Source organism: Hemicordylus capensis, chromosome 1, assembly GCF_027244095.1.
Source record: "Hemicordylus capensis ecotype Gifberg chromosome 1, rHemCap1.1.pri, whole genome shotgun sequence".
NCBI classification, from domain to species: domain Eukaryota; kingdom Metazoa; phylum Chordata; class Lepidosauria; order Squamata; family Cordylidae; genus Hemicordylus; species Hemicordylus capensis.
In genome coordinates, this window is record NC_069657.1 from 128,451,285 (window position 1) to 128,466,066 (window position 14,782).

The 14,782-nt window shown below is 42.9% G+C and overlaps 1 protein-coding gene across 1 annotated transcript in view; it reads left to right on the forward strand.

Moving 5' to 3' along the window:
- The window catches only part of TH (tyrosine hydroxylase), a 54,702-nt gene that overhangs the window by 36,901 nt on the left and 3,019 nt on the right, over positions 1 to 14,782 (forward strand). Inside the window, exons 7-13 of the mRNA XM_053286957.1 lie at positions 1,198 to 1,343; positions 5,272 to 5,407; positions 5,535 to 5,604; positions 7,802 to 7,858; positions 9,117 to 9,212; positions 9,633 to 9,766; positions 13,610 to 13,718. Of these exons, the coding sequence (XP_053142932.1) occupies positions 1,198 to 1,343; positions 5,272 to 5,407; positions 5,535 to 5,604; positions 7,802 to 7,858; positions 9,117 to 9,212; positions 9,633 to 9,766; positions 13,610 to 13,718 (748 nt within the window). The remainder of the gene's footprint in view (positions 1 to 1,197; positions 1,344 to 5,271; positions 5,408 to 5,534; positions 5,605 to 7,801; positions 7,859 to 9,116; positions 9,213 to 9,632; positions 9,767 to 13,609; positions 13,719 to 14,782) is intronic.

Consider the following 14,782-nt stretch of genomic DNA (forward strand, 5'->3'; position numbering starts at 1 on the left):
CACTTGGGGGGCACCAGGGTGACCCAGAGTGAGTGGTGGTGTAGAGCACATAGGGTGCCAATCACCCCCATGGTTTGCTAACAGAACCCCAGAAACAACAGAACCCAGCACCCCATGGGTTAGCAACCCATGGGGGTGGTTGGCACCCAATGTGCACTTCACCACCACACATTCCTGACCACCTCATTGCCCCCCAAGTGGAGTTATGGGTCTGCTGTAACCTCCATTATTCCTTATGAGGGAAAACCTTAAAGACACATAAACTTCAACAATTCCTAAAAAATCAGCCCTTTGCACTATTCCTTTGGAATCTGCGTTGTGGCAAGGACCCCTTGGGGCACTGCCACCCAACCCACTGTTTTGCCCCTCAGGCCCCCTTTCTGCCCCAAATCTGCCTCAAAGACATGTAAACTTCAGAAATTCTTTTAAAAATCAGCCCTTTCCCCAATTCCTTTGGAATCTGGGTGGCAGCAGGCACCCATTGGGGCACTACTACCTGACCCACTCTTCTGCCCCCAAATCCCCCTTTCTGTCCCAAATCAACCCCAAATAACACCCACATCACACATCATCAACAACAGCAGAGCTTTGCAAAGAACCAGGCAGATTTCCAAAGGTTATGCACATCCAGATCCCACCCAGAAATGCAATTGATCTACACACAACAGTGTGAAACAACAACAGTGAAATGTGCATGGGGCAGTGTGCACACTGGCCAATGAGGGTAAATGCACACTGCCCCACTGGCCAATGAGGGTAAATTTTACCCTTAAATTTCCTTAAAAGGAATAACGAGGCAATTACCAGCAGATCAGCCCATGCTTTCGCAGGCCAATCTGCAGGCTGGAGGTGCCGGAAATTCAAACAGATGTCAAAACTCAAAATGGAGACTGAAGTAGAAAGACTTTTCGTGATTGCAAAATGGAGTTCCAACAGCCAAAACAGAGACGTTTTGTTTTGGCTACAAAATGTTCTGTTTTGAGCATTGGGTGTTTGGCTACAAAACAGCCAAAATGGCCTGTTTTGGGCACAAAACATTTTGTATCTTAAATGAAACACACACCCCTAGTATTGGCTCTCTCCTTTCAATACCAGTAAGAGCCAAATGGCAGAAGATTGTGAGTGATGAAGAAGATACAGTTGCGGTTTGGTCATAAATTTAGATAGTCCTCATGCCTTTCATCTTTCATTTTGAAGGAGGGAAGTGTACAGTACCCTGAAGGGTCTCTATCCCACTCATGCCTGCAAAGAACATCTGGATGCCTTCCATCTCCTGGAAAGATACAGCGGTTACAGTGAAAATAACATCCCTCAACTGGAGGATGTCTCCCGCTTCCTAAAAGGTGGGCTTTCAAGCACTCATAATGGCAGGAGTGGGGCTCTCTGGCAACAATACTCCCATATTAAAGATGGTGGCTGGCTGGGTTGAATGGATCATGCTACCCAAGAGTCACCTTAGTGGAGAATCCTTGCAGGTGGTTCTGCACTTCCCTAGAAGTTAGTCTTTTATCTATTGCAAAATATATGAGATGCTTAGTAATGGAAAAACACCATCAGGATCGCTTGTGCAGACACTGTTGGCTTATATTGCCCAAAAGAATATTTAGAGCATCCTCCAGTACAAACTTGAAAGGGATTCACAGGAGATGCGCAATTCACTTAAGCACATCAATTTGTTTTAAAAGGACTTTATTGTCAAACAAAATGCATCAGAATGTATTTAGAAGCACTAGTATATTTAAAACAGTGTGTTATCAAGCAGTCCTATACAAACAAAAGTACTATCAGTAAAGTGTTACAGTTCTATAAAGTCTACAATTCCAATTAGAGCATATATAAAAATAATTTATACAGTAATCAATATATTTCATCCTGATGGTGTATTTCCAGTGCAGTTTATGTGGTCAAATATAATGGATCCCATAATAGTTGGATTCACCAATTCAAATTCCCCTTGAAAACCTCCCCACAAATATCATCTTCTCATGGCACCTTTCCCTTTGTTAGTGATGATAAAATATCAGCATTTTCAGCTTCTGGAACTAGTGGCCAATTGTCCAAATGATCTAACTCAAGGGAGGGATCATGCACATTGGTATCAGGAGAACTTGTATTAAAAACAGAGTGATAGTAAGATATCCATTTATGCTGTGGAAAATTTTATTTTGGGCATTGCTGATACAGTTAGGCCTCATCTCTGGGCAATAAAAACAATGTGTTTAGAGAAGAGCAGGCAATATTTAGGAGTGGATATTCCACCATGGGTATTTTTGTTTTACACCATATTATAAATAAACTTACACAGCCTAGGAAGCGCAAGTTATTTGCCATTTTTGTTGTATTGAAAGCAACTTTTGACCCCATCAATCAAGAACTACTGTGGTCTAAGCTATCTGCTGTAACACTAATATTGACAAACATCTCTTGCTTTTTAGAACACTTTATTCTAATACTTCTATGAAAGTGAGGCTGTCTTCTTCAGGCTCCCTTGCCACTCCGATCTCAACTAGCAGAGGTGTGAAGCAAGGCTGTGTCCTGGCTCCCTTTCTCTTCAATTTTTTTTTTTAATTAATGACATTGACCAATAATGAAGGACAAAAAATTACTTTTTCCAACAGCCAGTGGTAGAAGTGTACCCCTCCTATTATACACTGAAGACAAGGTCCTTCTTTCTTATACCCAAACAGGACTTAGCAGACTACTGGTCAAATTGGAGATATATTGCTAAAGCAGTAAACTAGCAATTAATTTGGGAAAGACCCAAGTGGTGGTTTTTGGAGATGGTGTCAAAAAACATAGATGGCATATTGGACAAAATGAAATTGAACAGAACTCATCATATTGTTACTTGGGCATATTATCTGCCTCTACTTCATCATGGTTATCTCATATAAAAGTGTTAAATTAAAGGCAGATCAAATAGTGAAAGTGATCCTCAAATTTTGGAATACTTCTGTGGGAAGATTTGATTGATTAAGTGCCATCAAGTCGGCGTCGACTCTTAGCGACCACATTAGAGGGAAGATAGGCACCTCCAATATTGCACCTATTGAAAGCAAAGATTCAGCCCCAGTTATTCTTTGGTTCTGAGATTTGGGGTTTTCAGACTTCCAATGAACTGGACTGTATTCATAATAGAATTCTAAGAACCATACTAAGGACTCCTAGATGCACTTCAGCCTAGTATTTATGCCAAGAAACAGGATCCTATTTGTTCTACTAAGATTTGCCAGCAGGCATTCAGTTATTGGTTAAAATGTAAAGAAATGCCAAAGTCATGCATAGCAAACCAATGTTACCTGGAAACACAAACAAAGAGTTGGCAGAGAAATAACTTTTGGTATCATAATATGATAAGTTTACTTCAGAGAATTGGTTTCTCAGAATTATATTTCTCTCAGAGCACCTGTACTCAGGCAAAGAAGGAATTTAAATTGTGTACCAATGACATGTTGCTTCAGACTGATGTATCATCTCTCAGATCAATAAAGATATCCCCTTGGTATAATCTTTTAAAATACTTTTTAAAAATTGTTCTTTTATCAGAGATAAAAACCAAAAGACAAAAAAAGAAAAGAAAGAAAGAAAAAGTTTTTTAAAAAGTCAAACAAAGCAATTACAATGATTCTCATTACAATCTGTATACATCCAGCTGATTTCTTTCTACCAACATCTCCCACCCCTTCTCTCCCACACTAAAAGATAAATGGCTGCAGAGCTAAAAAAAAAAATTGACAGAATTCACAATAACAAAATTAGTGCTCCTGCTATCCACACAGAGCAATCTGCGCTGAGTTTCTTTACAAGGAAAAACCAAATCTCGGATGAGGTACCAAACTCTGTGATATATTATATTGAATAAATGGCTCCCATTTCTGAGGGGAAAAGTCATCACATATATTCTTAATATATACAGTAATTTTTGCTATTGATGCATATTCCCAGAGTTTGAGTTGCCAATCATCCAAAGTTGGAATCAGATTTGTTTTCCAACAGGAAGCATAAAGAATTTGTGCCCCCCAAGATAATATATAATGAAAGTTCAGTGAACTCTGCAAGAATATACGGTTTAGTAAAGTTTAACATGAAAATTTCTAGAAGAAAAGGAAAATTTATATGCAAGATTTGCTGCAAATGTATTATTTTCTAAAATTTGGGGGCTTTTTAACATGTCCACCACATGTGATAAAAAGTACCCCTCTGCTCCATACACTTCCAGCAGTCCCCAGGGTATTCCTTGTCCATCTTTGAATCATTGCTGGTGTAATATACCAATGTTGGTACATTTTATACCAGTTTTCTCTGGTGTTTTTTTTTTTTTTAATCCTATTAAAATCCTATCCTGGCCCAGAGGATTATTCTTTTAAAATAGATAAATTTTTCTTGAGAAAGGAGCTTACTCTTGCAAGGTTCCAATTAATGCCCTCTTCTATTCTTGAAGATAGGTTAACTAAGACACATTATCACCTATGTTGCTGCCACTGTGGCTTGAAAGAAACAGAGGATCTTCCTCACTATTTTGACAGATTATATTGGTGGGGTGGGACATTTTGTAGATCTGGGAGGGAAATGAGTCACTTGGTCAATCTGTTGGAAGATAGATCATTTTCTTTTTAACAAAGATCCAGAAATACTAAGAGTTGTCATTTTTTTAAAAAAATAGCAAAGGCACAAAAAACCTCTTCTAAGGGAAAAGAGGCAGAGCCTACTGATGCTGACATTGTCCACCTTGGTGTTTGATCCTGTTTGAATGACTGTAAAATAATTGCATTTTCCAGTTACTGCAAAAAGAAGATTATGCTGAGATGTGTTAATTGTAGAAATGGATTTGGAGATTCCAGAATCAGACTTCTCCACTGGAAAATTTTACCAAATGTTTAGCTTTTTTGTATGATGATTCTCAGCTTAATTCATTTTATAATGTGACTTCTCATTTCAAACCAGATATATTTCCAATCTTCATTTTATATTGTTAATCTTTTGTTTTAAATTTTGTAAATGTACTTGTCATTTTATATGTGATGACTTTGGATTTAAGCAATAAAGTTTTATTTGCTTTTAAGCAATAAAGAACGTGAACTGAACTGATATATTTCCATAGCACTTTAAAAAGCTATTTTTTCTTCTTAGCATTAACTGTCACTCCCTGCCCCTGTTTATGAGTAGAAATTATGTTTCTTTGTTTCTACTTAATGGGGCAACAAATGCAGCTTTGTGAATGATGACTCAAATGATGCGGCCTCTTACAAAATGTGCTTTGGATTATTTCAGAGAGAACTGGGTTCCAGCTCCGACCTGTAGCTGGTCTGCTCTCTGCTCGTGACTTCCTCGCCAGTTTGGCTTTCAGGGTATTTCAGTGCACGCAGTACATCCGCCACGCATCCTCTCCTATGCACTCCCCAGAGCCGTGAGTACTATCTAGTGGAGTCGCTGTTTTGTATCATTAGAACACATCATTGAATTCGAGACAGTTAGCATCCGGCCTTCTGCTTCAAACCCGACAGCTGATTGCTTCTCCTTCTTTCCAACCCAAGGGATTGCTGCCATGAGCTTCTGGGCCATGTACCAATGCTGGCAGACAAGACATTTGCACAATTCTCCCAGGTGAGCAAGATGTAAATCTCCTTGTACTGAAAGCACTTGACTAGAAAACCACTTGAACTATTTTTGTGATTCGCCCCACCACCTACTGCCGGTGGGGGGTAGGCACAATTCCTCTAGGGAAGAGCTACAAAAAGACACCAGTTATGTGCGTAGATAATATAGCATCCTGACCTTTCCCAGTGGCACAGTTTAGGGAATAGATTATGCAGGCCTACAAACATGAGGAAACATGAGTGGGGCATGGTGAAGAAAGCTACCAGAGAGGGCTGGAAAGATGGGAACACTCCCAACACTCTGCACTTACGTTGGCCAATTCTAAACTGAATCTAATATGTGAAAAAGCTGTTAGTATGGCACTGTCCATGATCTTGGACAGTGGCATCCTCAGCATGCCCCACTCACAGAAACTGCCACTGCATCCTCTGTCAGTAAGCATCTTAGACATTTTGCTCATGAAAATATTCCCAAAGTGAAGTGCTGCTATTTTACCTTGTAGAAAGGCTATTCGCCCTCCCCCTGCAAATAATTTTTAATGAAAAATTGATATTTTATTTATTTATTTATTTCATTTATATCCTGCCTTTCTTCAATTATGGAAAATGTGAATATAGCATGACAGCCTTTTAATTGGAATCTGAATGATGTTTGCATAGTGCTTAACATATATTCTTACTGGGGTATTTGTAACCCACTAAATCAAGTTATTTGGGTACTCTGCTATAGTCCTAGAAATCATTGGGGACAGTGTGCATGTTCAGATATGATTGATAATCTTTGAATGAGTTACTGTAATGAAAAAGGCTATGCACACGAGCAGCCCTACCGAGGTTAGGGAAGCCCTACCTGGGTAGGGCTGCTCGTGTACATGTTTGGATCCTGGCGCTGCCTCCCCCACAAGCCCAGGTTATGTCCCCAGGCTTTTACCTGGGTTAAAGGGTGCAAGCGCACCCTTAAGCCTAGGTACAGGGTCATGTGTGTGCTTGGGCTGCATGCAGCTCAAGCAGACACAGAGTTGGCTGCCTAGATCGCCTGACTGCCGGGGGAATCCCCCAATGCACCACACTTGTCACACAGTGCACTGTGGGATTCCTGGAGGCCAGGACAATGAGTCCTGGTCTCTAGAGATCCGTGCTGTTCTGTGCAGCATGGATCGGCACACCGAAATGAAATTTAACGATTGTCTGAGGGGAAGGTAGGTGAAACCCTGCATTAACACCCGCCCACCCTGTCTTGAGCATAGCTTCAAAATTTGAATTATGTTCCACACAGCAGCAAGCCCCACCCCCAGCTGTCATACCTTCAGCTGAAGGCCTGTCCAGAGCCAATGAGTATGTGCACATACACATGTGCATAGGCCCTGCGAGCACAATCTGTACTCCTGCAAAAAAACCTCAAAACAAACCAGGTATTCTGAGTACCAATCTGCATCTTTTCTCAGTTTCATCCTTGTTAGGAGGAACTATACAGTATAGAAACAATGAGGCTGTTCTCAAAACTACAGATTCCTGGATAGGAGAAGGTTAACCCTGAAACCTGTGGTCACCTGGGTCAGCAGGAGTCTTCCCAACAGGGCAGTTCCATACCTCATTAGCCCAGATCTGCTACCCAGGTTAAAAGTGAGATAGGATGAAAATGGAACCCATCCTGCCTTTCGTTTTGGTCATCTGTGCAGATGGTGCATTTCAAGCTGTTCCTGGGCTGCTGGCAGCCATGTTAGCCATAGAGTCAAGTGGAAAGTGGGGCCAGAGAGAGGAGAGCTGTTGCTTTTTTAAGGGCTGCCTCTCTGGGGCTCATGCAATGCATTGTGGGCTACTGGCGGACCCAGCTCAGGTTTTTCTTTCCTCCTGGAGTGCCAGCAGCCTGATTGTGTGGGGGGTTGGCTAAATAAATAGCCTGATCATGTGGGGGTTGGCTCCCTTTATCTGGGAGGCACAGGGTAGGGATGTGCCTCCCCTTAAGCCCACCTCCATACGGTCATGAGAACAGGCTCCATGACTATCCTTGTAGATCTGTACTGGTCTAATGCTACCTATTGTCACTCTGTGAACCACCAGCTCTAGTAAGATGTGAAATGCATGTGCAAAACACATCACCATTAGGAAGATTATGTCAGACTTCCAAGTCTGTGTTATACAGTACATGTCCATGAGCTTGGATAGCTGTGTTATTGTATACAATACTCTTCCTTTTGCTCTAGGACATTGGACTTGCATCTTTGGGAGCAACTGATGAGGAGATTGAAAAACTTGCAACAGTAAGGACCTAATCGTGTACATGAATTTATTACAAATTTCTGGGGGTGGGGGTGAGGGGATATTTGCTTCCATTTAAAAATCTAAATATATTTGTCTTGAATACAATTATTTGTATTAAACTCCAGGTGAAAGAGAGAGTGGTCCCTGCAGCTTGCCTGTTCTGCACATGTCTGGTGTTTGCTTTGCCAAACACCTAGCTGGGAACAGCTGGGCCAGAACCAGGCTTCTGGGATCATCCTGCCAGGTTTTAGTCAGGCATACTATGCCAGCTGCCTCTTTCAGGATCAGACAAGGGAAGAGCGTTGTTTTGATAGCAACAGCAGCAACAGCACAGTCGACTCAGGGTTTCCACTGAACGCAGCTCCAGCATATTCCAGGCTGGTGGCAGGACTGGAAAGGGCCAGAGCATGGAGCTGTCTAAAGCACCTTCCTTTCCTCTCCATCCTCTCACCAATGCCAAAACTCCTCTTGCCCCGCTCCATTCCTGGTTGTGCCACATTCAATCCCTGCCCTTCGCCTGCCCTCCCTTTCACAACAAAGATGGGGTGTGCTATGTTATGTGGGCTGTCAAAGGAAACCAGAAGATGGTTTTCACTACAACTATTGGGAAATACCAGAAAATGGATGGTTCTTTAGTCTATCAGAAAATGGTAAAACAAAAAACCCAGTGACTGGCAGTGACTGACATGAGAAGAGAGCTGGTCTGGTGGTAGCAAGCATGACTTGAACCCTTAGCTAAGCAGGGCCTGCCCTGGTTGCATATGAATGGGAGATGACGTGTGAGCACTGTAAGATATTCCCCTCAGGGGATGGAGCCACTCTGGGAAGAGCAGAAGGTTCCAAGTTCCCTCCCTGGCTTCTCCAAGATAGGGCTGAGAGAGATTCCTGCCTGAAACCTTGGAGAAGCCACTGCCAGTCTGGGTAAACAATAATGAGCAAGATAGGCCAATGGTCTGACTCAGTATGTGGCAGCTCCCTATGTTCCTATGATAGACTAAACTTGACATGTTCAGATTAGGAAAAAGAAAAAAACACCGATGACAGCTATTTCTAAAAAATATTCACCAGTTTCCTGACGATTTTAGAAAAAAAGAGTGACTTTTTGTTTTAAAGAAAGATCTTGTGGAAAGCTGCTGAGTTCCATGCCAAAAATGAGATGGAAATGTTTGTCTCTAACGTACATGAGTTTGGGTAACAACATTTGAAGTGGTTTGAATAATGAGTTGACTTCCTTGGGGACATCATTTTCTTTTCTAGCTCTATTGGTTCACCGTGGAGTTTGGCCTCTGCAAACAGAATGGAATCATCAAAGCATATGGTGCTGGGCTCCTCTCCTCCTATGGGGAACTCATGGTAAGTCAACAATAAGAACAAAGGAAATTTATATAACGCTTTTCATCCAAAGTTCCCAAAGCAGTTTACAAAGAGAAATAAAAAATCAATAAAGATGGATCCCTGTCCCCAAAGGGCTCACAATCTAAAAAGACAGATACCAGCAATAGCCACTGGAGGGATGCTGTTCTGGGGCTGGATAGGGCCAGTTGCTCTCCCCCTGCTCAATAAAGAGAATCACCACTTTTAAAAGGTGCATCTTTGCTCAGTTAGCAAGTCCTGGCCTGACCCACCCAGCAATCCTCCTAGCTCAGTTAAAGCATGGCAACGGCCTCTTAGCTTGTGCAGCAGTCCTGTTCCCATTGATCACTGCTCTTGTCACAGTGATCATATTGGGGATTTTCTGTCCTGACCTTCAGCCATTTTCTTTGCTTTGTTTAGCACTCTTTGTCAGAAGAACCAGAGCTGCGGGACTTTGACCCTGACGCTACTGCTGTGCAACCCTATCAAGATCAGACCTACCAACCCGTTTATTTTGTATCAGAGAGCTTCAGTGATGCCAAAGCTAAACTCAGGTAAGAGACCATTGGCTGTATCCATCACAGCAACAGAGATACGTGTGTGGCAGTCACATCTGTATTCGGCGATGGATTTGTAATTAATCCAGTTGTGCAATGGCACAAAGTGACTAAGCATGACGGCTCTCCTTCAGGCCTCCACTTAACTGGTTGCTGCTCAGAGGCATTGAAGTGCTGCATGAAAATTGTTGGAGAAAAGCTGGGAGACTCTGTCTCTCAGTCCAGTGGAGTTCTATCACCTGCCCCCGCTTTCTTCTCAAGAGTGTGTGTGTGTGTGTGTGTGTGTGGATGGGGAGAGTTATGGAGGAGAACCAAAGCACCTCAGGAGAAGGCACTGGGTGATGAGTGCTCTCTCTCTCTCTCTCTCTCTCTCTCTCTCTCTGTTTGTGCAGGGAGCTAGGAGTAAACATGCCCATCTGAGGCATTGTCTTTGCTGATGGCAGCGGGGGCAGGGAACTGCTGCTTTAAGCAAAGATGGCATGGGGACTTACTAAGTCCTTCCAGCAGCACCTGCAGCCTGCCCCATATCTAGCTTCTTTGCCTAGTATCTCTGTTTGGCCCTCACCCCTCAGGCATGTATGCCAGGGGCGTAACTATAATAGGGCAAGGGGAGACAGTTGTCTGGGGGCCCACTGCCTTGGGGGGGCCCTCAGAGGCAAGTCACATGACTGACTCCCCCAGCCACAAACCCGCCCAGGCTTCCTTCAGTTGTATTCATCCTCTGAAATTGATGTGAGTGTTAAGACTTGGAGCTACCAGAACAGCATGTCTTCCTCTAGTACCATTACATGACTTGCATCGTCCAGAATTTACACAACCTTTAAAAAAATAAGTTAGGATGATGTTCTATTGTGGCACATAAGTGTTATATATATCTCCATGTTTTTTGTTACCACTGTTAAGATTTCTTGACTTCATGAGCTGAGATTCAATGAGGGGGGGCATTTTAAAATCTTGTCTCTGGGCCCACTCCAACCTTGTTACGCCTCTGATGTATGCATATACAGGCCCAGGTCATACGTAATGTGGAACCACGGCTCCTTTGGACCCGCGGATCCATGCCCCTCCCCGCTCGTCCATACACGTTTATTTGTTCTGTCAGAGAGACTGCAGAGAGGTGGGGGAGCTGGCTGTGCCGGCTTCCTTCTTTCCTGAAGGACAACCTGCACAGCCAATAAGAGCCAGAACAAGGGAGGAGCTTCTTCTCTTTTCTCCAGTTTTGGAGGGGTGAAACTGCATGCCAGCTTTCATACGTAATGTGGGCATAGGCAAACTGGAGGCCAAGCAGATGAAATTTAGAGAGAACCGAAGGTGACAAAGCACAGTTTGGGGAGGGAAACTGTGGGTCCTTTCATTTATTTTGGGGTAACTGTAAATCCTCGGTTCGTATGTTCAGGTTTGGGAACCAGAGGTGAAGAGACCCCCAGCTTCCCATTATGTATGAACTGGGCCACAGAGTGAGTGAGGGAGAGCAAGATGAACAAGTTCCTCTGGACTGGCAGTTGGTGCTGAAGCCAAGTTTAAGTTGAGACACAAAAGGCAAAAAGGACCCCTTTCTCACATGCTGGCTGACATGCTGAGCAATGTCATACTTGTGGTGGAACATACAGTTTGCACAGTTGTGCAAGAGCACTGTTGTGGAAGCACAACCATTGTGAAAATGGAGTGTATATATAGTAAATATAATGGCCGCACTGTTGCACAACTGCACAATTTTTGCACTTGCAGAACTTGGCTTTCAAGAGAATAGTTATGACTAGCATCCAAAGATAAAATCATTTTAAACTTATAAGCTATAAGAACCAGCAATCAAAGGCACTCACAAGTGCCTGAAGGGAAAGACAGGTGTTTTTCTCCATGTGTTTTGCAGCTGAGTGTCATTAAAATACCACTAGAGGGCACTGCAACACAAGCAATAAGAAAGTGTTAGCAGTAGCAATTCTTTTGAGGGAAATTGATCTATTTGCTGAACCATGGGCTTTTGTGAGCTAGAGGGGGTACTTCATCAGTAAAAGGTAAAGTTTGTCGTTGAGTCGATTTCGACTCCTGGCGCCCACAGAGCCCTGTGGTTTTCTTTGGTAGAATACAGGAGAGGATTGCCACTGCCTCCTCCTGCACAGTATGAGAAGATTCCTTTCAGCATCTTCCTATATCGCTTCTGCCCGATATAGTACCAGTATGGATTCGAACCGGCAACCTTCTGCTTGCTAGTCAAGCATTTCCCCGCGGCACCACTTAAGAGCAACAGGGGGAAAGGGATAGGTTAGTGTGGCTTCAGGATCAATCATTCATAAGGTCTGTATGCTTTCTTATACTAGGACTTATTTATGCCTACTTCTCCACTAGTCCAGTTCCTATTCCCATTACATTAACTTGCTGTCATGCAGCGGGGAAATGACTTGATTAGCAAGTCAGAGGTTGCTGGTTCGAATCCCTGCTGGTATGTTTCCCAGACTGTGATAAACATCTATATCGAGCAGCAGCAATATAGGAAGATGCTAAAAGGCATCATCTCATACTGCGCAGGAGATGGCAATGGTAAACCAAAGAAGACAAGCACAAGGCTCTGTGATTGCCAGGAGTCAAAACTGATTCAACGGCACAACTTTACTTTATGCTATATATTTGTTGTGAACCGCCCTGAGACCTTGGGTTAGGGCGGTATAAAAATGCACCAGATAGATAGATAGATAGATAGATAGATAGATAGATAGATAGATAGATAGATAGGACTAGCATAGCACTGATATTCTGGTGCATTGGGCAGCTTTCCAGCCCAGCTTTCCAACTTGTGTATGATCTACAGACAGCACTTGCTTACTTAGCAGACCATACAGCTGACTTCTTGGGGCCCATCAGTCATATCAAATGGACCTGAATTTGTAGCACAGTAGCTCATCCTAGGCAGTGATTTATTTCCTTCTTCCATACACTAGCCAGCCACTTTTGTCTGCAATAACACATTCCAGGGGCACCAATTCCCCTGGGGGCGAGTGGCCGGGCGGGGTATTCTTCTTTAGACATAAGCCTGTAGTGAGCACAAATGTTCTCATAGAATTTTTTATGAGTTTCAGTGAATGGTGATATTTCAGTGAATTGTCATTTGTGTAGGTCAACTGTTCAGTAGGGCTTATTTAGATTTAATTTAGGAAAACTGTAATATAGTCAAAGGCGCAATAAAACATACCAATAGAAATAGGCTCCATCTAATGCCCAACCAGTATGTTTTTTTAAATAAAGCAAATAATACAGAGACACCAGTTTTTTCCAGTGGTCTCTCCTCCAAAGGGAGTCAGAGTCAGTATTGCAAGGCCGGAAGGAATGTTCCCCAGGGAACACTGTAAGATATTCCCCTCAGGGGGTGGAGAAGGTTCAAGTTCCCTCCCTGCATCTCCAAGACAGGGCTGAGAGAGATTCCTGCCTGCAACCTTGGAGAAGCCGCTACCAGTCTGTGAAGACAATACTGAGCCAGATAGACCAATGGTCTGACTCAGTATATGGCAGCTGCCTGTGTTCCTATGTTCCTAAGTGGGAAACTTGCATAATAATACTGAGAGAAACATGGAATCCTATTTATTTGGTTTTTAATACAAATATGACAGGGAGGGGACATTAACTTCATCCTTAAAAAAAAAACAAAAAAAACCCAAACCCTGCAAAATGAAGGTAGGTACAGAAGTGGTCCAAAGTCAGCTTATCAGATTCTCAGACGGACATGTATCCAGTCTAGACATTGTTGGAAATGTTTCCATCATGTCTTCCCTTGGTTCCTCCATACCTAAGCAATCGTTCTGGCCAGTCTGTGCTGGCTGCCCTTGATGTTTGTACTTTCTCTTGCAGGGCCTATGCAGCACGTATCAAGCGTCCCTTTTCTGTGAAGTATGATCCATACACATACAGCATCGAGCTTCTGGACAACCCACAGATGATCCGGCAATCTCTGGAGAATGTGCGTGACGAGCTTCAGTCATTAATCGATGCACTGAATATTATCAGCTAATCTAAAAATGTAGACAGCCCTTTCTGCACCAAGGCCAATGCCTATTCCTGCAATCATGAAATTGGCTTCCTGCAGTGGCTACTTGCCACTGTTCTACTTGAGCCAATATCTTCAATATGGTTTCTTTTAGGGTTTGTGTTGCTGCCCATTGCCATAGTATCTGCAAATCTATTTACAGAGGGCAGGGGGAGTCATATTTCGGGACATGCTAGACCAAAGAGAAGAAGTGGGGGAGAGTTTAGTCCAGAATCCCTTGAGTGTCCTTTCTACTAACCTCAAGGGATATGACTTGAGCTTGAGTAGTGTCACACTGACAATAAATAAAAGGACTATGCATTCTATTTTCTGTATTAAAGAAAAAGAGAAGAAACAGTTAGGTGTTCCCTAGCCATCTATTTTTTTTAGCAACTAAAGCTGCTTGGGAAATGCACAGAGCAACCCTAAATATGAAGAAGTAGGCTCCACTGAGTTCTATAAGACTGACTCCCTCCTAAATGTGCTTCGTATTGCAGCCGTATTGCCATTTTGCAATATGCCCTGCGTGTCTTCACATAAAGGCCAAACATTCCTTTATACATTCCCTGTTATTGCAAGATTCCTTCCAACCAAGTGAATTCAGACAGGTACAAACCTCAGGATCCCGACCCATGCAAAGACTCTGATGAGCTCTTGCAGTTTCAATAAGATGACTCAGTCAAAACAAGCTCCAGAGTGCTACCACTATCTGGCTGGAACAAGCTTCTCACCAATCCTAGTCCCTCAGTCTAGGAGGCATTCCTTTGGGGTGAAACAAGCTTTTGACTAATAGACTCCTTCTGCAATTCTCTGGTACCTTTTTAGGAATTAGTCCCACAGAACTCCATGTTATTTGTTGCCAAGTAAGTGTGTGGAGAATTGATGCATGCCCTTCTTTAAAAAAAATGGTATCCCACAGGAGAAAATGCTAAAACCTCCTATGACCCTGGTGAAGGAAATATGATACAGGTAAGGGGAAGAGACCTGCTGATCTATCA